Source organism: Balaenoptera physalus (genome assembly GCF_965194825.1).
Source record: "Balaenoptera physalus genome assembly, chromosome: 13".
Lineage (NCBI taxonomy): Eukaryota > Metazoa > Chordata > Mammalia > Artiodactyla > Balaenopteridae > Balaenoptera > Balaenoptera physalus.
The window spans coordinates 23,136,712-23,157,053 of record NC_138892.1 but is presented as its reverse complement, the minus strand read 5'-3'; the positions used below and the strand labels follow the sequence as shown (position 1 = coordinate 23,157,053).

At 38.2% G+C, this 20,342-nt stretch overlaps 1 protein-coding gene and 1 long non-coding RNA gene across 6 annotated transcripts in view; one reads left to right on the top strand and one right to left on the bottom strand.

Annotated features, from left to right (window-relative positions):
* The window catches only part of APAF1 (apoptotic peptidase activating factor 1), a 96,390-nt gene that overhangs the window by 9,877 nt on the left and 66,171 nt on the right, over window positions 1-20,342 (top strand). For 4 of the 5 annotated variants that reach the window (XM_082419317.1, XM_082419318.1, XM_082419316.1 and 1 more), the window contains exons 5-10: window positions 10,954-11,137; window positions 13,279-13,391; window positions 13,483-13,614; window positions 15,398-15,636; window positions 16,396-16,563; window positions 17,275-17,406. In XM_082419317.1, the coding sequence (XP_082275443.1) occupies window positions 10,954-11,137; window positions 13,279-13,391; window positions 13,483-13,614; window positions 15,398-15,636; window positions 16,396-16,563; window positions 17,275-17,406 (968 nt within the window). The remainder of the gene's footprint in view (window positions 1-10,953; window positions 11,138-13,278; window positions 13,392-13,482; window positions 13,615-15,397; window positions 15,637-16,395; window positions 16,564-17,274; window positions 17,407-20,342) is intronic. The other variant, XM_082419319.1, reaches the window with a different exon arrangement.
* LOC309640629 lies at window positions 587-5,819 on the bottom strand. Its single transcript, XR_014252320.1, has 3 exons — window positions 5,797-5,819; window positions 2,479-5,481; window positions 587-2,440 (listed from the first exon to the last, which is right to left on the bottom strand). It is a non-coding gene; the product is annotated as an uncharacterized lncRNA (long non-coding RNA).

The window sequence follows — 20,342 nt, the reverse complement described above, 5'->3', positions numbered from 1 at the left end:
CCCCAGCAAAGCTCGGTTGAACTTTTACAGAAATGATAAATTCTTGAGTATATGTAGCTAGGACCAGAATCACTAAGTTACAGGATATATAAATATCAAATTTGATTGCCCTCCAATCTGTGCATTCCCATCAATAGCGTGTGAGGGCTCCTATATCCTCACTTCTTTAGTGACATTAGGTATCATCCAGCTTTGTAATTTTTGCCAGGCCAGCAGGTGTAAAGTGATATCTTTTAATTTACATTTCTCTGATAACTTGAGTTTGACCATTTCTTCATAAGCTTTTTAGGCTTTTGGGTTTCCTTGTTTATAAATTTTGTTGATAACATTTGTCGGTTTTTCCATTTTGTTGCTTTTTAGGAGTTGCTTATATATTCTAGATAGTAGAGCTTGTTGCTTTTAGACTTTGTAAATACTTTCTCCTTATATTATCTGTATTAACTTTGTCCTGGATGTCCTTGATAGAAATCTTTAATTCTGATGTAGTCAAATTAATTTTTTTGCCTTCTAATTTGTGCTTCCTGAATTTTCTTAAGTAGTCCTATTATAGTCTTACCATTCATATTTAGCTTTTTTAAAAAATAAGTTTATTTATTTTATTTTTGGCTGTGTTGGGTCTTGGTTCCTGCACGCAGGCTTTCTCTAGTTGTGGAGAGCGGGGGCTACTCTTCGTTGCCGTGCGCAGGCTTCTCACTGCAGTGGCTTCTCTTGTTGCAGAGCACGGGCTCTAGGCGTGTGGGCTTCAGTAGTTGTGGCACGTGGGCTCTAGAGCGCAGGCTCAGTAGTTGTGGCTCACAGACTTAGTTGCTCCGTGGCATGTGGAATCTTCCTGGACCAGGGCTCGAACCCGTGTCCCCTGCATTGGCAGGCAGAGTCTTAGCCATTGTGCCACCAGGGAAGCCCCATATTTAGCTTTTTAATCTATTTGGAGTCTGCTTTTGTATATCCACTAGTTCAAGAGTAGATACTTTCCTAAAGAAAAATTTTTTTTTTTTGGCCGTGCTGCGTGGCATGCAGGATCTTAGTTCCCTGACCAGGGATTGAACCCGTGCCCCATGCAGTGGAAGCGTGGAGTCTTAACCACTGGACTGCCAGGGAAGGGAAGTCCCCCTAAAGATGAATTTTAATCTCTGGAGTTCATTTCCATTCTAAAATATAGGAATATTAGATTTTTGCTGTTTAATTTTAGTATAAAACCTTTTTTTTTCTTTTGAAAGTGTGGGTAACTGTATGGGTTACAAACTTCATTAAAACTGTGTTCCTACAGAAATTTTGTTATCTTAGGACGGTGTTTGGTGTAAATTAAAGAATACTATTAAGTGCTTGCTTCGGCAGCACATATGCTAAAATTGGAATGATACAGAGAGGATTAGCATGGCCCCTAATCCTTGCGCAAGGATGACATGCAAATTCGTGAAGCGTTCCGTATTTTTTTTTCATGCCCGAGGCTTTTTGTTCTTATTTTGATTAATATTTATGGAAGGATTCTTGAAGAATAAAGTAAATCACATACCTACAGCAAAAAAAAAAAAAAATACTATTAAGTTCTTAACTACTTATGCCTATACATTTTTAGGAAACCCACTTTCCTTTTGAAAGTTCAACCCTTTATTTATTTATTTATTTAGGGAAATTATAAAGAGTTGATGTATTTTTAAACCATTCACACAATTGTATTTACATGCTGAGTTTTTAAAGTATGAAAGTTTTCTCCAGAGGCTGTCTCCCTCTTTGCTTCCTTCTTTCCTAAGATTTCCTTGATGCTATTAGATTATTAATTGCTACCTGCATAAACCTCATGTGAAAGTAGGAGGGGTTAATTTTCTCTGAATAAAGGCAATTTTCCTCTGATTAAGTTTCTCGGAATGAAATTATAGGTACAAGCCTCATTCAAGGCTAAATTGCTCCCTCTTGTGCCCATAGTCAAGATGTTTAGATTCTTTCTGAAATGTGAAATTAATGCTCCTGTATTTAGCTGTCTTATTGTGATGGTAGGAGATTTGCAGATCAGTTGGTCTTTTGGTCTGTTTGTCTTTCTTTTTAAAGCTAATAGTGTTTTATTTTTCTTTTGTATGTTAATAATGCCCTAATTTAGTTTTTCTATAATGTTCTATCAATATCTCAATTTTAATAGTAATCTTTATTTATTTATTTTTTAATTTATTTTTATATTTATTTTTGGCTGTGTTGGGTCCTCGTTTCTGTGCGAAGGCTTGCTCTAGTTGTGGCAAGCAGGGGCCACTCTTCATCGCGGTGCGCAGGCCTCTTCACTATCGCGGCCTCTCTTGTTGCGGAGCACAGGCTCCAGACGTGCAGGCTCAGCAGTTGTGGCTCACGGGCCCAGTCGCTCCGCGGCATGTGGGATCCTCCCAGACCAGGGCTCGAACCCATGTCCCCCGATTAGCAGACAGACTCTCAACCACTGCGCCACCCGGGAAACCTAATTAAATTAGGTCCCCTAGTTAAATTAGGGGAAACCCCCTAATTTAGTTTTAAATTTAGGAGAGAAAGACCTTTGATACTGTAGATAATAGATTCTTAAATTTATTTTTATTTATTTATTTTTTTAATTTTTTAATTTTGTTTTATTTATTTCTTTAGACAGCAGGTTCTTATTAGTCATCAATTTTATACACATCAATGTATGCATGTCAATCCCAATCACCCAGTTCATCACACCACCATCCCCACCCACCCCACGGCTTTCCCCCCTTGGTGTCCATACGTTTGTTCTCTACATCTGTGTCTCAACTTCTGCCCTGCAAACCGGTTCATCTGTACCATTTTTCTAGGTTCCACGTACATGCGTTAATAAACGATATTTGTTTTTCTCTTTCTGACTTACTTCACTCTGTATGACAGTCTCTAGAACCATCCACGTCTCAACAAATGACTCAGTTTCGTTCCTTTTTATGGCTGAGTAATATTCCATTGTATATATGTACCACATCTTCTTTATCCATTCGTCTGTCGATGAGCATTTAGGTTGCTTCCATGACCTGGCTATTGTAAATAGTGCTGCAATGAACATTGGGGTACATGTGTCTTTTTGAAATATGGTTTTCTCTGGGTATATGCCCAGTAGTGGGATTGCTGGATCATATGGTAATTCTATTTTTAGTTTTTTAAGGAACCTCCATACTGTTCTCCATAGTGGCTGTATCAATTTACATTCCCACCAGCAGTGCAAGAGGGTTCCCTTTTCTCCACACCCTCTCCAGCATTTGTTGTTTGTAGATTTTCTGATGATGCCCATTCTAACTGGTGTGATGTGATACCTCATTGTAGTTTTGATTTGCATTTCTCTAATAATTAGTGATGTTGAGCATCTTTTCATGTGCTTCGTGGCCGTCTGTATGTCTTCTTTGGAGAAATGTCTATTTAGGTCTTCTGCCCATTTTTGGATTGGGGTGTTTGTTTCTTTAATATTGAGCTGAATGAGCTGTTTATATATTTTGGAGATTAATCCTTTGTCCATTGATTCGTTTGCAAATATTTTCTCCCATTCTGAGGGTCGTCTTTTCGTCTTGTTTATGGTTTCCTTTGCTGTGCAAAAGCTTTGAAGTTTCATTAGGTCCCATTTGTTTATTTGTTTTTATTTCCATTACTCTAGGAGGTGGATCAAAAAAGATGTTGCTGTGATTTATGTCAAAGAGTGTTCTTCCTATGTTTTCCTCTAAGAGTTTTATAGTGTCCGGTCTTACATTTAGGTCTCTAATCTATTTTGAATTTATTTTTGTGTATGGTGTTAAGAAGTGTTCTAATTTCATTCTTTTACATGTAGCTGTCTAGTTTTCCCAGCACCACTTATTGAAGAGACTGTCTTTTCTCCATTGTATATCCTTGCCTCCTTTGTCATAGATTAGTTGACCATAGGCACATGGGTTTATCTCTGGGCTTTCTATCTTGTTCCATTGATCTATATTTCTGTTTTTGTGCCAGTACCATATTGTCTTGATTACTGTAGCTTTGTAGTATAGTCTGAAGTCAGGGAGTCTGATTCCTCCAGCTCCGTTTTTTTTCCCTCAAGACTGCTTTGGCTATTTGGGGTCTTTTGTGTCTCCATACAAATTTTCTTTTCTTTTCTTCATTCTTTTTTCTTTATTCTGTTCTGCAGCAGTGAATTCCACCATTCTGTCTTCCAGGTCACTTATCCATTCTTCTGCCTCAGTTATTCTGCTACTGATTCCTTCTAGTGTATTTTTCATTTCAGTTATTGTATTGTTCATCTCTGTTTGTTTGTTCTTTAGTTTTTCTAGGTCTTTGTTAAACATTTCTTGCATCTTCTTGATCTTTGCCTCCATTCTTTTTCCGAGGTCCTGGACCATCTTCACTATCATTATTCTGAATTCTTTTTCTGGAAGGTTGCTTATCTCTACTTCAGTTAGTTGTTTTTCTGGGATTTTATCTTGTTCCTTCATCTGGTACATAGCCCTCTGCCTTTTCATCTTGTCTGTCTTTCTGTGAATGTGGTTTTTGTCCCAGAGGCTGCAGGATTGTAGTTCTTCTTGCTTCTGCTGTCTACCCTCTGGTGGATGAGTCTATCTAAGAGGCTTGTGTAAGTTTCCTGATGGGAGGGACCTGTGGTGGGTAGAGCTGGGTATTGCTCTGGTGGGCAGAGCTCAGTAAAACTTTAATCTGCTTGCCAGCTGATGGGTGGGGCTGGGTTCCCTCCCTGTTGGTTGTTTGGCCTGAGGCAACCCAACACTGGAGCCTACCTGGGCTCTTTGGTGGGGCTAATGGCAGGCTCTGGGAGGGCTCACGCCAAGGAGTACTTCTGAGAACTGCTGCTACCAGTGTCCTTGTCCCCGTGGTGAGCCACAGCCCCCTCCCACCTCTGCAGGAGACCCTCCAACACTAGCAGGTAGGTCTGGTTCAGTCTCCCCTGGGGTCACTGCTCCTTCCCCTGGGTCCTGATGCGCACACTACTTTGTGTGTGACCTCCAAGAGTGGAGTCTCTGTTTCCCCCAGTCCTGTCGAAGTCCTGCAATCAAATCCCACTAGGCTTCAAAATCTGATTCTCTAGGAATTCCTCCTCCTGTTGCTGGACCCCCAGGTTGGGAAGCCTGACGTGGGACTCAGAACCTTCACTCCAGTGGATGGACTTCTGTGGTATAAGTGTTCTCCAGTCTGTGAGTCATCCACCCAGCAGTTATGGGATTTGATTTTACTGTGATTGTGCCCCTCCCACTGTCTCATTGTGGCTTCTCCTTTGTCTTTGGATGTGGGGTATCTATTTTGGTGAGTTCCAGTGTCTTCCTGTCGATGATTGTCCAGCAGCTAGTTGTGATTACGGTGTTCTCACAAGAGGGAGTGAGAGCACGTCCTTCTACTCCGCCATCTTGGTTCCTCTCTTGATACTTAAATTTAAATCTGAAGAATTCATTAGCTAGTTGTATCAGGATACTTTCTTTGCCTTGTCTTTAATCCTGGGATGATTTTAGAAAACCTTAAATAGAAAGTGCAAATTAAAAAAAAACACTTTAGGGCTTCCCTGGTGGCGCAGTGGTTGAGAGTCTGCCTGCCAACGCAGGGGACGCGGGTTCGAGCCCTGGTCTGGGAAGATCCCACATGCCACGGAGCAACTAGGCCCGTGAGCCACAACTACTGAGCCTGCGCGTCTGGAGCCTGTGCTCCGCAACAGGAGAGGCCGCGAGAGTGAGAGGCCCGCGCACCGCGATAAAGAGTGGCCCCCGCTCGCCGCAACTAGAGAAAGCCCTCGCACAGAAACAGAGACCCAACACAGCCATAAATAAATAAATAAATAAATAAATAAATAAATTAAAAAAAAAAAACACTTTAGGAGCAACAGGTAGTTTTTTTTGTTTTTTATTTTTTATTTTTTTGTAACTGTAGCTTGTTCTTTGCTGACTCTTAATTTAAATTAGAGGGAATATTGCTTCAAAACTAACCCCATAACAAAAATGTGATATTTTGCAGGATAGAAGGAAATATAGTCTTATTTGAGCTTTTTTTTTTTTTAACAGCTCTGTAACCAAGGCAGAGTAAAAAAACAAAAACCCCATTTTACAGATAAGGAAAAAAAAATCAGACCTCAGAGCATCTAAAGGACTTCCTAAAGGTCACATAGCCAAATACAGGGTCCTACACTTAGAAGCCAAAACATTAACATATAAGTACACCATTTTGGGTATGCTTGCAGGAGGAAGGTTGCTAACAATCTACTGAAAGCTGAGTAAGGGACCTTGAGAAATCCATTTCGACCTTGAATTTTATCTATCTCTTTATCTCCTAAACTACCAGAACTTTATCCATCTCTTAAACTACAAAATCCTACTTAATTCCCACATCACTTATCTAAGCCCACATTGTGACACCTATATTTTCTGTTTTGCTCACAGAGTGCCTTATTTCTTCAGTTGACTAGAGCAAACTCTTTGAGGTTTAAAAATCATGACTTAGACCCCTTTCTTTAGACCACATTTAGCTCAGTATCTTGTCTTCAATGTTTATTGATAGCGATTGTTTGCTAAGATTATACTTTAAACAAGTAAAATATAATCCAGTCAAGAGTATCTTCTTAATGTTTTGTATAATCTTAGTATATAATTCTTTACAACTCAAAATTCACTTTTAGAAGATAAATACTGTGTTTGAAAGCCGTGATTTATGTTCGTTATTTCCTCCCCTCAAGGAGGAGGAAAAAAAAAACCCATGTAATTTGGCATATTCAGACATGTTCCATTTATCCTTAAAGAGCAGCTGCTCCTTGAGAAGGAGGAGTGCTTCTCATGCAGCTTTTCCACTCTCACAGGAGTTTTCACTGTGCTGTTTACGATGTTTACATGTGCTGGGTGGAGGAACTTAGAAAACATTCCTATGTTATGCCCATAGTCCTGGCCAGATATGTTTTCATCTTTGCTATTCCATTTGTCATCCATCTCAAGTTGAGTCCCCACAATTCAACTGAAGAGACTCCACTAAGAAAAGCATCATCTAAGAATTTTGGAATACACTGCTGTCGCACTTACATGGCATCAAGAAGCAAAAACTCAAGAAAAGACAAAATTTAAGGAGATACCCCTGATGGTGGAAAAATCCTCTGCTTCTTTTTTTTTTTTTTTTTAGTTTAAAACTGTGTTTTTAACATAACAGTCATAGTATCTTCATTTAAAAAGAAGTAAAGTTCTTTCCATTTGCCCTTCTGTTCTTTCTCCTAAATTCGTCACCAGAAGTAGTCTTGGTTAACAGTTTGGAGTGAGTTTTTCCAAACTTTTTCCTGTGCATTTACAATCATGTACACACACGGAACATAGCTGTAAAACTAAGCGAAGCCTCAGGGATTTAGTGTTTCATAACTGTTGACTCAAGCTGAAGCAAGCCTGGAGAACTTCAGGAAACTTTCAGGAATAAAGAGTAGGACTTGTTATTTACCTTCTTCTAAGACATTGGCAGTGGTAATCGAACCATGCATCACAGCCTTGCCTTACCTCACTTACTGCAGAGTTCTATCTCTTCTGGTCATTTGTGTTTTTTAAAAATATTTGTTTATTTATTTTGGCCGTGTTGGGTCTTTGTTGCGGCATGCAGGCTTCTTAGTTGTGGCATGCATGTGGGCTCTAGTTCCCCAACCAGGGATTGAACCCAGGCCCTCTGCATTGGGAGCACAGGGTCTTACCCACTGGACCACCAGGGAAGTCCCTGGTCATTTGTTATCTTTTAGATTCTCTTGTAGTTACTACTCAGTTCATTGCCAAATTCTGATCTAGGTCCCCTCCCCTCATTCCCAAGCCTGTGCTATACCTTTTAGATTCCTCTGTGATCAGGAAACTCCTCTATATCATCAGCCCTTCTTAGAATATTTGCCTCCTTGCCTTACGTGAAACTGGGCAGTTCCTTGAGGATACCACCTTTTGCATAGCCTCCTTCAGTGGTGTGGCAACTTTTTTCCCTTTCGATTCCATATATTTCAGCACCAGGAAATGGGTGGATGCTGTCCTTGCTCTCTGTTGCCTCGTCCAGGCCATTAATACTTCCTTCTCCAGCTAAATTCTTTGTCCTTTGAGGTTCATTTTTCTAATCTTTCCCTGTTATGTTATTGCCCTCTCATTCATTGATGATTGGAGTTCTTAGTTATAAATTTAAGGCCTTCTCCTGTTGGCACTCTTAGTAATTTTGATATCTATGTGGATGCGTCATCCAAAACCTTGGCCTCTCAGTTTCTTGACTTCTTTATCTGCAGTGACCATTTTCTTCACTCCCCTTCAGCCATATAATTCACTGATCACAGGCTGGATCCTGGCCCGTGGCATTACCAGAAACGATACCAGTTTTGAAATCTTGATGTTAAACGTTCTATACCACTCTTTGCCTACCTCCATCTATTCTAATTTTCAAGTTCGCTACAGTTTTCTGATCTGTCAGGGCTTCTCCCTTAATTCCCTAATATCCTCACTGTTTATCCCATCAGCCCCCTCTTAGGTTTGGGCCTAGATTTTTATTGCCCATTATTTAATTGCTCCTCAGCACATATTCTTCGCTCTTTAGTTCTCTCCTTATCTTGGGTGAAAGCTCATTCCTTCTCTATTGCTAGGAGATGGAATAGGTATTCCTCTTGCTCCCCATTGCTTCATCCAGACATTACTTCCTTTCTCCTTGCTGAAGAAATCACCCAACTGAGTTCCAATTTAAATTCATGATCATAAACCTTGGCAATTTTACTAGGTTCATTTAGTGGATGTGTAACCATTGCGCTGGGGTTTGTAGGGTGTAATCAGAAAACAACTTCACTCTTTTCCCTCATTGCCTGTTCTAAACTCTTCTCTGGGACTGATTCTTTCCCTGGCCTTGTACAGGTTCAGAGTATCCAGGTCATTTCACTAATTAAAGTGTCAAGTCCTGGGAATTCCCTGGCGGTCCAGTGGTTAAGACTTGGGCTTTCACTGCTGTGGACCCGAATTCGATCCCTCGTCGGGGAGCTAAGATACCACAAGCTGTGCGGTGTGGCCAAAAAAAAAAAACATATGTCAAGTTCTATTTAATTCGCTAAATTTCACTTATATGTATATAATGTTTTCCTCTTCCTTAGTTGGGCCTCCCTTAGGCTTTGGAAGCCTGCAGTGGAAGAGGAGATTAAGATGAACGTTGCAGGTTGTTTCCAGTTTTTTCCTGTTGTAGACAGTGCTGCGGGAATAGCCTGTGGAGGCAGAATAGTTTAGAAGTGGAGCATTGACACTGGATGTTTGAATCCCAGCTCTGGGATTCAACCTTTCTGTACCTCAGTTTCCTCATCCGTAAAATGGGGATGATAATGGTATCTGCTTGATAGTGTACTCTGAGGATTAAATGTAGATTAATATGTAGAACTCTTAGGAAAGTGTTCAATAAATGTCTGTCATAAAAAGATCTTTGTGCATATATACAAATATTTCTTTTAGATGATTACATTTTTAAAATAGTGATTTCTTTTTGTACTTAATTATTTGTGAATGCCAGTAAATAAGTTGCCCTTTGGTGTAGTAAAACTCATTTATCTTTGTATCTATTTTTTGCTTTTTCTTATACATTTATGATCATATAATACAAATCTTTATGGTTAATGCCACTGGTCGGATCTAATGCTGCTGTTCCCCATATTTTATTTATTTATTTTTAAATTTTTATTCATTTTTTTTTGGCTGCATTGGGTCTTTGTTGCTGCACGTGGGCTCTTTGGTTGTGGCGAGCGGGGGCTACTCTTCATTGGCGTGTGCGGGCTTCTCGTTGCAGTGGCTTCTCTTGTTGCAGAGCACAGGCTCTAGGTGCACGGGCTTCAATAGTTGTGGCACGTGGGCTTCAGTAGTTGTGGCGTGCAGGCTCAGTAGTTGTGGCGCACGGGCTTAGTTGCTCTGTGGCATATGGGATCTTCCCAGACTAGGGCTCGAACCCCTGTCCCCTGCATTGGCAGGTGGATTCTTAACCACTGCACCACCAGGGAAGTCCCTCCCCATATTTTATACATAGGGACCCCTCTTGCTTTTTTTTGTATCTATATAGAGTTGATTAAGTATAGTCTGTGAAAGCTTAAGATTTTTGGTTCCGATAATATGTATGTAAGAATATGTATTTTAAGATATGCTATATGCTATAGCTTGATTAACAAAAATGATGATGACACTTGACAGTAACAGTAATAATAATGTCTGTTCTTATATAATGCTTACTAGTTCAAAGCTTAATATTTGTAAGGTGCTCTCAGATCCATATCACTAATAATCCTGTCTGTTATAACCCTTTACATTTAGCATAGCAAAATCACATATTTTGTATTATTAATTTCTCACAGTAACTCTGAAATGGGGGTAAACAGTCTTATTCTGGTATAATAAATGAGACAGGTTATTTGCTAAAGACATAATAGCTAGTAAGCAGTAGAGCCAGACTTGAACCTAACTTCTTACTTTTAAGTCACTGTATGGGAACCATAATGAGTGACTTATGTGTTCCTGGACATGAGTGGTTCTCGGAGGTGATTTAGCCCCTCAGGGGACATGTGACAGAGTTTAGAGACATTTTTGGTTGTCGTAACTGGGGAGGGAAAATGCTACTAGCATCTAGTGGATAGAGGCCAGGGAGGCTGTTAAACATCCTATAATGCACAGGACAGTCACTCACAACAAAGAATTATCTGGCCCAAAATGTGCAGAGTGCTTACGTTGAGAAACTGTTGTACAGTGATCATTGATGACATAAGACAAAGATTGTGAAATTTTGTTTGGTAAGATTTTACTAGTAAGCAGCAGATTAACTCCATACTTCAGTTTCTTCACATCTTCAACTTTTCTTAGACTTGGCTATAAAGCTCAATAATAACGCTACAAGCAACATATATACACTGAATCAAGAGAAGTTTGAAGATGTGATGAGATTGAAGATTGGAACAAATCTTTCCTCCTCTTTCAAAGGAGGACAGCTGTTCAAAGACCTTAAATTTCTTACTCTTTTCCTCACCAGTTTGTTTCCCAGGGGGTGTGCATTGGGTTTCAGTTGGGAAACAAGACAAATCTGGGCTTCTGATGAAACTGCAGAATCTTTGCACACGGTTGGATCAGGATGAGAATTTCTCCCAGAGGCTTCCACTTAATATTGAAGAGGCTAAAGACCGTCTCCGCATTCTGATGCTGCGCAAACATCCAAGGTACAGATGGTCATACTTACTTGGTGTATGAAGTCCCAGTGAGACTTAACTACCGACATCTTGAGAACATCATAGCCTTTTCTTGCTGTTGGGTAGAGGGTCTAAGAAAGAACCATTGCTTTCCTGCTCTTCCTCTCTCTTGTATTAAAAAAAAAGTGTCTGCCACTGGCCTTTGGATCGTACCTGCCACTTGTCTCTTGTGTACCATTGTAGGCTCAGCTTGGTGCTTTGTGACCACCTAGAGGGGTGGGATAGGGAGGGTGGGAGGGAGGGAGACGCAAGAGGGAAGAGATATGGGAACATATGTATATGTATAACTGATTCACTTTGTTACAAAGCAGAAACTAACACACCATTGTAAAGCAATTATACTCCAATAAAGATGTTAAAAAAAAGAAATATTTCTTAAGTAGGTGAGTTGGTGAATGGTCTTTGTTAAAAGATGCAGACTTTTTACCTTGAATACATTATTTCTAATAGATTAACACAGAACAAGAGACAGAATAAATGCAGGCAACTTGTAAAAGACTGAGTCAGGAAGGATTATTTATTTAAAGGGACCCTTCTGCTGTGTTCTCTTAGTTTTGGGGTATACATGTAACTCTTCTACTTCCAAGTACTTTAAGAGTTTGTTTTGTTTATTTCAATAATTAATTAATTTATTAAATAAATGCCATTATAATTATGTGTCAGGCACTGTTGTCAGCTATATCACAGTTTTCATTAGCCAAAGGGAGACAGCAACTTAGTTGCTATCTTTGTTAAGAGTTAAGGGATTTAGTCAACAATTTGATTTCTGCGACCTAGCAGCTATTTTATTTGTTCATTTAACCAACATTGAGTGTTGTGCCAGGTTCTGGGTCAAGTGCTACAAGTACAAAGATTAATAAAGCATTCCTTGTGAGTATAACAGTAAATTGGGTGAGAATTAGGTAATGGCTCTGAATTTTTTTTATTGCCCCCATGCACCTGATGATGCTGTATACTTTCATGTGTAGTAGTGGCTGAATATGGCAGTGCTTCCCAAATTGGTGAGGGGATTCATATCAGAATATTGTGTGAGAGGAATAATTTTTGGAAAAAGCCTCCTAGTGATTATGATGTATACTCACTACGGAGGGCAAGCTCCCTTCTCTCTGGCTTCTTTCTTTTCCAGATCCCTCTGTTATCTCCCCCTCTCTGTGATAGTCACTAGTATCCATTTTCCTGGAGAAATGGGATTGAGACCACTAACCACTTCCTCTTTTCTTGCTCAGTAACTTCTCCTTAGTTCTACTTTCTTTGCAAAAATAAAGATGATTCCTGTTTAGGAAAATATTGTAACCACTCTCAGATGTATCAGACCATGGCATATAAAGTCATTTTGTTTCTCTCTCAGCATCATTTCGGTTTATGTTTTTGTAATTTTCCAACCTGTGTATATTCCTAGAGTCTTTTTTTGTAGTGTACAGAAGTAGTGTGCCATTCAGATAATAACGCTAGTGTATAATTATGCTGTCAGGTTTTAGTTGTATTATTTTCTCCATTTGTTCTGGCGAGTTTAAAAAAGTTTTTTGGAGGGACTTATTAGGAATTAGCACACAGATTCTTTGTCATTATGCATAAACAAATTGATTTCTTGGATGGAAAAAAAGCCCACTAGTGCGCCAAGTGAAAAATAATATTATTTGCTGGTGCATTCGATTAGGTTGGAACATATGAAATTGCCAGTTTTGTAGGTAAAATGGTCAAATATTGTCATTGTTCTGTGATGCTTTCTAATGCTAACCTAAGCCCAGTTCTTGCTTGGTTTGGGTACTTAAAGACTGAATTGGAAAAATCTCATTACTTGGATAGTTCTTTTTAGGCACTAGGAGGCTTATTTCTAATACTTATAAAGTATACACAGTTCTCCTTTTATAAGTCCTTTAACTTTAATATGCAGTAATTTGGGGTGGAAGGAAGGGAAAGTCTCTAATTTTCTTTTCCTTATCGGTATATTGTGAAAGGGATACCAAAGAAAAGAGAAAGAACCATGAAATAGACATCTATTTTTTTTTTAAATTTTGTAAATTTTAAAAAAACACTGGTGGCATTCTCTTTTTTAAAGGAAGTTTAAAGTAAATGTCATTAGTGACTGAATACAGTTTTGTCTTATGAAGGTCTCTGTTGATCTTGGATGATGTTTGGGATCCTTGGGTGTTAAAAGCTTTTGACAGTCAGTGTCAGATTCTTCTTACAACCAGAGACAAGAGTGTTACAGATTCAGTAACGGGTAAGGATTATTAATTTGCTTTTTATAATAATTCAGTTACATTTAAATATGTGGCATACCAAATTGCTTACTATGTCTTGTGATTTCACAGGTCCTAAATATGTAGTCCCTGTGGAGAGTGGTTTACGAAAAGAAAAAGGACTTGAAATTTTATCCCTTTTTGTTAATATGAAGAAAGCAGATTTGCCAGAACAAGCTCACAGTATTATAAAAGAATGTAAAGGTATAGTTATTTATTTTGTGTATGAGGGGGTTATAGAGATATTAATTTACCCTTTTGTAAGTTAAGCTAATGAACATAACAATTTAACACATGAACATCCAAAAACTTTACTAGAATATTTAGTATTTTAGGTTCTTCTCTGATACCCTACATGGATAGTGATATTTTGGTATTCATTCTTTAGTTAAAATAATATTTAACAAAAACCCATAATATGTTGCGAAAGGGGTAAGATGAAGACATGACCTCTGTTGTCAAAGAATAAAAAATATAGTGAGAGTCACAGTTTTAAATTTTTTTGGTTGGGATTTTATTTTTTTATTTTTTATTTTTTGGCCATGCTGCGTGGCTTTTGGGATCTTAGTTCTCTAACCGGGGATTGAATTTGGGCCACCGCAATGAAAGCATGGAGTCCTAACCACTGGACTGCCAGGGAGTTCCCTGGTTGGGATTTTATAAAAATAATGTTCTAATTTGATAAGTAAAAACTGGTGCTGTCTTCTTAATTTGTATTTTTAAATAGTGAAGTTAAACTTTTTACTTGTTTATTGAATATTGCCTTTTAAGAAATTATCCTGGACTTCCCTGGTGGCGCAGTAGTTAAGAATCCATCTGCCAATGCAGGGGACACGGGTTCGAACCCTGGTGTGGAAAGATTCCACATGCCGCGGAGCAACTAAGCCCGTGCGCCACAACTACTGAGCCTGCGCTCTATAGCCTGCGAGCCACAACTACTGAGCCCGTGTGCCACAACTATTGAAGCCTGTGCCCCTAGAGCCTGTGCTCCACAAGAGAAGCCACCACAATGAGAAGCCCGCACAACACAATGAAGAGTAGCCCCTGCTCGATGCAACTAGAGAAAAGCCTGTGCGCAGCAACGAAGACCCAATGCAGCCAAAAATAAATAAATAAATTTATTAAAAAAAAAAAAAAGAAATTATCCTTGAGTCACTTTTGTGATATAAGTATTTTTCATTGATTTTTTTGACACTCTAACTATGGAAACTATTAGCCTTTTGTCATATTTTTTTCAACTGTTTTTCTTCTAGTTTCGTCTACCTTTTAATTTCATTTGTAGTATTTTTTTGACACAGAAATTTAAATTTTATATAGTCAAATCTATCAGCTCTTAAGATTATTTTTTCCATCATTGTTAATGCTTGGAAATAGTTTCTTGTTTTTATTTCTTCCGTCAAACTTGTTTTTGAGTTAATTGACTTTTAAAAAGTATCTCAACCTTAGGAAAAAGAATACTTGATTTGTATTCATTATGAAGGTGATGCGTGTGCATTTTGAAACACTTAAAAAGAAAAAATAGAAATTATCCATAATCTGATAATTATTAGCATCATGAGAGTATTTCTCCCAGTCTTTTAGGACATACAAAACCTTGAAAAAAATATTGAGATTATAATGGTATACATAATTTTCAATCGTATCCTTTTTAATAGCAAATCTTGAGCATTTTCCCATGTTATTAAATATCTTTTAACAGTGGCATAATATTGTGATACACTTTAATTTATTCAGTCATTTCCTTGTTATTGTTTAAGATTTTTCACTATTTTAAATAATGCTGTAATGAATATCCTTAAATGAAATATTTCTTATTTCTAATGACTTCTTTAGAATAAATACCTGAAGTGAATCCAAGAGTTATAAATATTTTAAAGCTTTGGATAACGTGCAGCAGAAATTCTTTCTTGAGGATAAATTGATTCTTAACTTAGTGGTAATTTGGAAATGATACCGTAATAACACAGTGACTTTTTTTATTTTTTAGGTTCACCTCTTGTAGTGTCTTTAATTGGTGCACTTTTACGAGATTTTCCCAACCGCTGGGAGTACTACCTCAGGCAACTTCAGAATAAGCAATTTAAGAAGATAAGGAAATCTTCATCTTATGATTATGAGGCTTTGGATGAAGCCATGTCTATAAGTGTTGAAATGCTCAGAGAAGACATCAAAGATTATTACACAGATCTTTCCATCCTTCAGAAAGATGTTAAGGTGCCTACGAAGGTAATAGAAGGACCAACAATCCTTATCATTGGGTATTGTGGCATATAACCTTTGGTTTAGTCCTGAGGATATTGTTACAGAGGATATTGGGAGGATAAAACCTGTGTGCCTGAGGTGGTGGGCTGTAGGGTGTAGAAATCCCACTGCTCTTAGTTTCCATCATGGGCTTTGGTGTTGAACTCAGATGAGTTACCTAGTTCTCAGTGGTTCTAGTGAACCTGGAGAAGCATTTGACTTCTTTAGAACTTTTTCTTTTCTATCTTGATGAGTATTTGAGCTTCTTATGAAATGGAGATATTATTCAGGGCTTTAATACATGATTTTTTAAATACAATTTTAAAAAAATTTATTTGTTTTATTTATTTATTTTTGGCTGTGTTGGGTCTTCGTTGCTTTGCGCGGGCTTTGTCTAGTTGCGGTGAGCGGAGGCTACGCTTTGTTGCGGTGTGTGGGCTTCTCATTGTGGTGGCTTCTCTTGTTGTGGAGCACGGGCTCTAGGCGCGCAGGCTCAGTAGTTGTGGCTTGTGGGCTCTAGAGGGCAGGCTCAGTAGTTGTGGCGCACAGGCTTAGTTGCTCTGTGGCATGTGGGATCTTCCCGGACCAGGGCTCGAACCTGTGTCCCCTGCACTGGCAGGCGAATTCGTAACCACTGTGCCACTGGGGAAGCCCTAACACATGATTTTTTTGTGTGTTAGTCTCTTGTGTGCAATCCTGGTCATTGTACATTGTGGCACATTAAATGTTTAAAATGATTCCTAGGTGTTGTGTATCCTCTGGGATATGGAAACTGAAGAAGTTGAAGACATACTGCAGGAGTTTGTTAATAAGTCTCTCTTGTTCTGTGATCGAAATGGAAAATCATTTCTTTATTATTTACATGATCTTCAAGTAGATTTCCTTACAGAGAAGAATCACAGCCAGCTTCAGGTACTTGCATCTCTGTACGTTCTTTTTTTTTTTTTTTAACTTTTAATTTTGAAATGATTTTAGACTTATAGAAAAGTTGCAAAATAATACAGTTTCTATGCATATACTTTCATCTAGCTTCCCCCAACGTTAACATCTTACATAACTATAATACAGTTATGAGAGCCAGAAAATTAACATTGATAACAATACTGTTAACTAATACACAGACTTTATTTGAATTTTGCCAGCTTTCCCACTAATGTCCTTTTTTGTGGTTCAGATCCAATTCTGTATCCTATATTGCATAATATCATGTTTCCTTAGTTTCCTCAAATCTGGGAAAATTCCTTGATTTTCTTTCTTTCATGATCACTTTTGAAGAGTACTCACCAGTTATTTTGTACAGTGTCCCTTAGTTTGGGTTTGTCTGATGTTTTCTCTTCACTAGAGTAAGGTTGTATATTTTTGGCAATAACACCACAGAAGTGCTGTTGTGTCCTTCTCAGTGCATCATGTCAGGGTGTTGACACGTCTTATCAGTGATATTAACATTGATTACTTGGTTAAGGTTTCTCCACTGTAAAGTTACTGTTTTTTCTTTTGTAGTTAATAAGTATCTTGTGGGGAGATTCTCTGTACATTCTTAAATAGCTTTGGAAGCTGGAGTTTCTGTGATGCTTAGGTTATGAAATTGTTTCTGTCCTCTGAAATGTTTCATTTGGGTTTCAGGATCTACACAAGAAACTAATCACTCAGTTCCAGAGACATTACCGGCTACGTTGTCTTTCACCAGATCAGGAGGACTGCATGTATTGGTACAATTTTCTGGCCTATCACATGGCTAGTGCTAAAATGCACAAAGTAAGATTACTCATTTAAAAAACTATTTTCTTTTATCTCACTTTTATTTTGTCCTATGTTTAGAATTTTCTTTTATTAGTAAAAATAGGGTTAGAACCTGTGTAAGTAATTTTGTTTTTGTTACTGTGTTTTACCTGCAGGTACCTTAGTAACTGCAGTAAATGAACCACCTAAAAATTCAATCTCTTCATACCAGTAGCTATCCTTTGTGGACAATATGGATTTGTTTTTAAGTTCTGAGAGGAAATGGAGAGTGGGAAAGTATATTCATTCATTCAGCAAATATTTATGGAGTGCCTGTTGTGTACTGGTGGTGTTCTTCATTATGAAGGATATACCACAGGCACAAAGTTCCTGCTCTCATTGAGCTTACATTCTGGGGGGAGATTGACACGGGACAAATAAATTTATCATATGTTAGCAGGGTAGTAAGTGCTCAGAAGAAGAAAAAAGTGTGCAAGGAGAAAGGAAGTGATGATTTGGCATTGAGTCATCATGATTTGCTGATGGATTTGATGTACATTGTAAGAAAAAGAGAAGAGTCAAAGATGACTCCAAGCTTGTGCAGTTCAAAGATTGGAGTTGCCATGAACTGAGATTGGGATAGCTGTGGGTCAAACAAGTATTTTACCAGGGGTGAAGGGAAGGTTAGGAACTCATTTGGAATATATTAAGTCTGGTGTACACATTAAGACATCTGACTGGATATATTTAGCATATAGTTGGATATATGAATCTGGATTTCTGGGGAAAATTGTGGACTAAAGATAAAATTTGGGAATCATCAGCACATAGATGATATTTGAAGTCATGAATACCAATTAACTACTCACAATGTTAACATTTTAGAAAACCGTATATACTTTGAGAAAAGGAAACCCTCTTGCACTGCTGGTGGGAATGTAAATTGATATAGCCACTATGGAGAACAGTATGGAGGTTCCTTAAAAAACTAAAAATAGAACTGCCATACGACCCAGCAATCCCACTACTGGGCATATACCCTGAGAAAACCATAATTCAAAAAGAGTCATGTACCACAATGTTCATTGCAGCTCTATTTACAATAGCCAGGACATGGAAGCAACCTAAGTGTTCATCGACAGATGAATGGATAAAGAAGATGTGGCACATATATACAATGGAATATTACTCAGCCATAAAAAGAAATGATATTGAGTTATTTGTAGTGAGGTGGATGGACCTAGAGTCTGTCATACAGAGTAAAGTAAGTCAGAAAGAAAAACAAATACCGTATACTAACACATATATATGGAATCTAAAAAAAATTTAAAAATGGTCATGAAGAACCTAGGGACAAGATGGGAATAAAGATGCAGACCTACTAGAGAATGGACTTGAGGACACGGGGAGGGGGAAGGGTAAGCTGGGACAAAGTGAGAGAGTGGCATGGACTTATATCCACTACCAAATGTAAAATAGATAGCTAGTGGGAAGCAGCCGCATAGCACAGGGAAATCCGCTCGGTGCTTTGTGACGACCTAGAGGGGTGGGATAGGGAGGGTGGGAGGGAGGGAGACGCAAGAGGGAAGAGATATGGGGATATATGCGTATGTATAGCTGATTCACTTTGTTATAAAGCAGAAATAACACACCATTGTAAGGTAATTATACTCCAGTAAAGATGTTAAAGAAAAAAACCATATATACTTTGAATAATTTTTCAATCTTAGGTACTTTAATCTCTTGGTTACATACAGTTTATGTTTAATAATCTACATTGGAATGACAGTATTCCAATAAATATCTGTGCTCTGATTTACTTAGCTGAACTGTAATTGTTGAACACTTAGGTTGTTTTCTTTTTTTTTTTTTTTTTTACTCTTATGATGCTGTAATGAAATTCTTGTTTGTCTTCACACCTGTATTATTTCCTTCGGAAATTTCTTGAAGTGGAATTATTGGGTCAATACATCTTTTAAAAACTTTTGATATGTATGATAGCATGACAGGATTCAGTTCCTTTCATTTTTTTTTAACCTTTTTTTCCTGATTTTTAAAGATAATAGCTTACTTTCATTGGAAAAAACTAAGTGAAGAAAATGAAGATCACAACCATTGCTAATGCTTTTTTTTTTTTTTAATTTAATTTAATTTATTTATTTTTTTGTCTGTGTTGGGTCTTCGTTTCTGTGCGAGGGCTTTCTCTAGTTGCGGCGAGCGGGGGCCACTCTTCATCGCGGTGCGCGGGCCTTACACTATCGCGGCCTCTCTTGTTGCGGAGAACAGGCTCCAGACGCGCAGGCTCAGTAATTGTGGCTCACGGGCCCAGTTGCTCTGTGGCATGTGGGATCTTCCCAGACCAGGTCTTGAACCGTGTCCCCTGCATTAGCAGGCAGACTCTCAACCACTGCGCCACCAGGGAAGCCCGCTAATGCTTTTATGTGTAGCTTTCCAGATCATTTTGCTTCTCAGATACACACACCTGTTCTTTAAAACCAGAATGGGATCATGATAGAAATATAGTCTTATATCTTGTTTTTCCTACTTAATTGTAGTTCAGGGTTATCTTTCTATGTCAATTTATATATAATAGATTGACAGCTTTTAAAGCTGCATACTATTTAATTGTATAGGTACATTATGATTGGTTAGTTGGTTGGTGGATGGTCAGATTGCTTAAGCACACTTGTCTGACTTATTTTTTTAGGGCCCATAAGTGTAATTCTGGGTCAATGATGTGTACAGTTCGAATTTTAATACAGATTGCCAAACTGTCCTCTAGAAAGGTGCTCTGATTTACATCACTGCCAGCAGTGTATGAGGGTGTTCATTTCCTCTGATTCTAGCTAATATATATATTTTTTTCTAGCTAATATTTTTATCATTCCTTTTAGTCTTTAGAAATCTGATGTTAAAAAATAATAAATTTTTGTTGTTTCTCTTTGATTACTGGTGAGATTTTTGGCCATTTG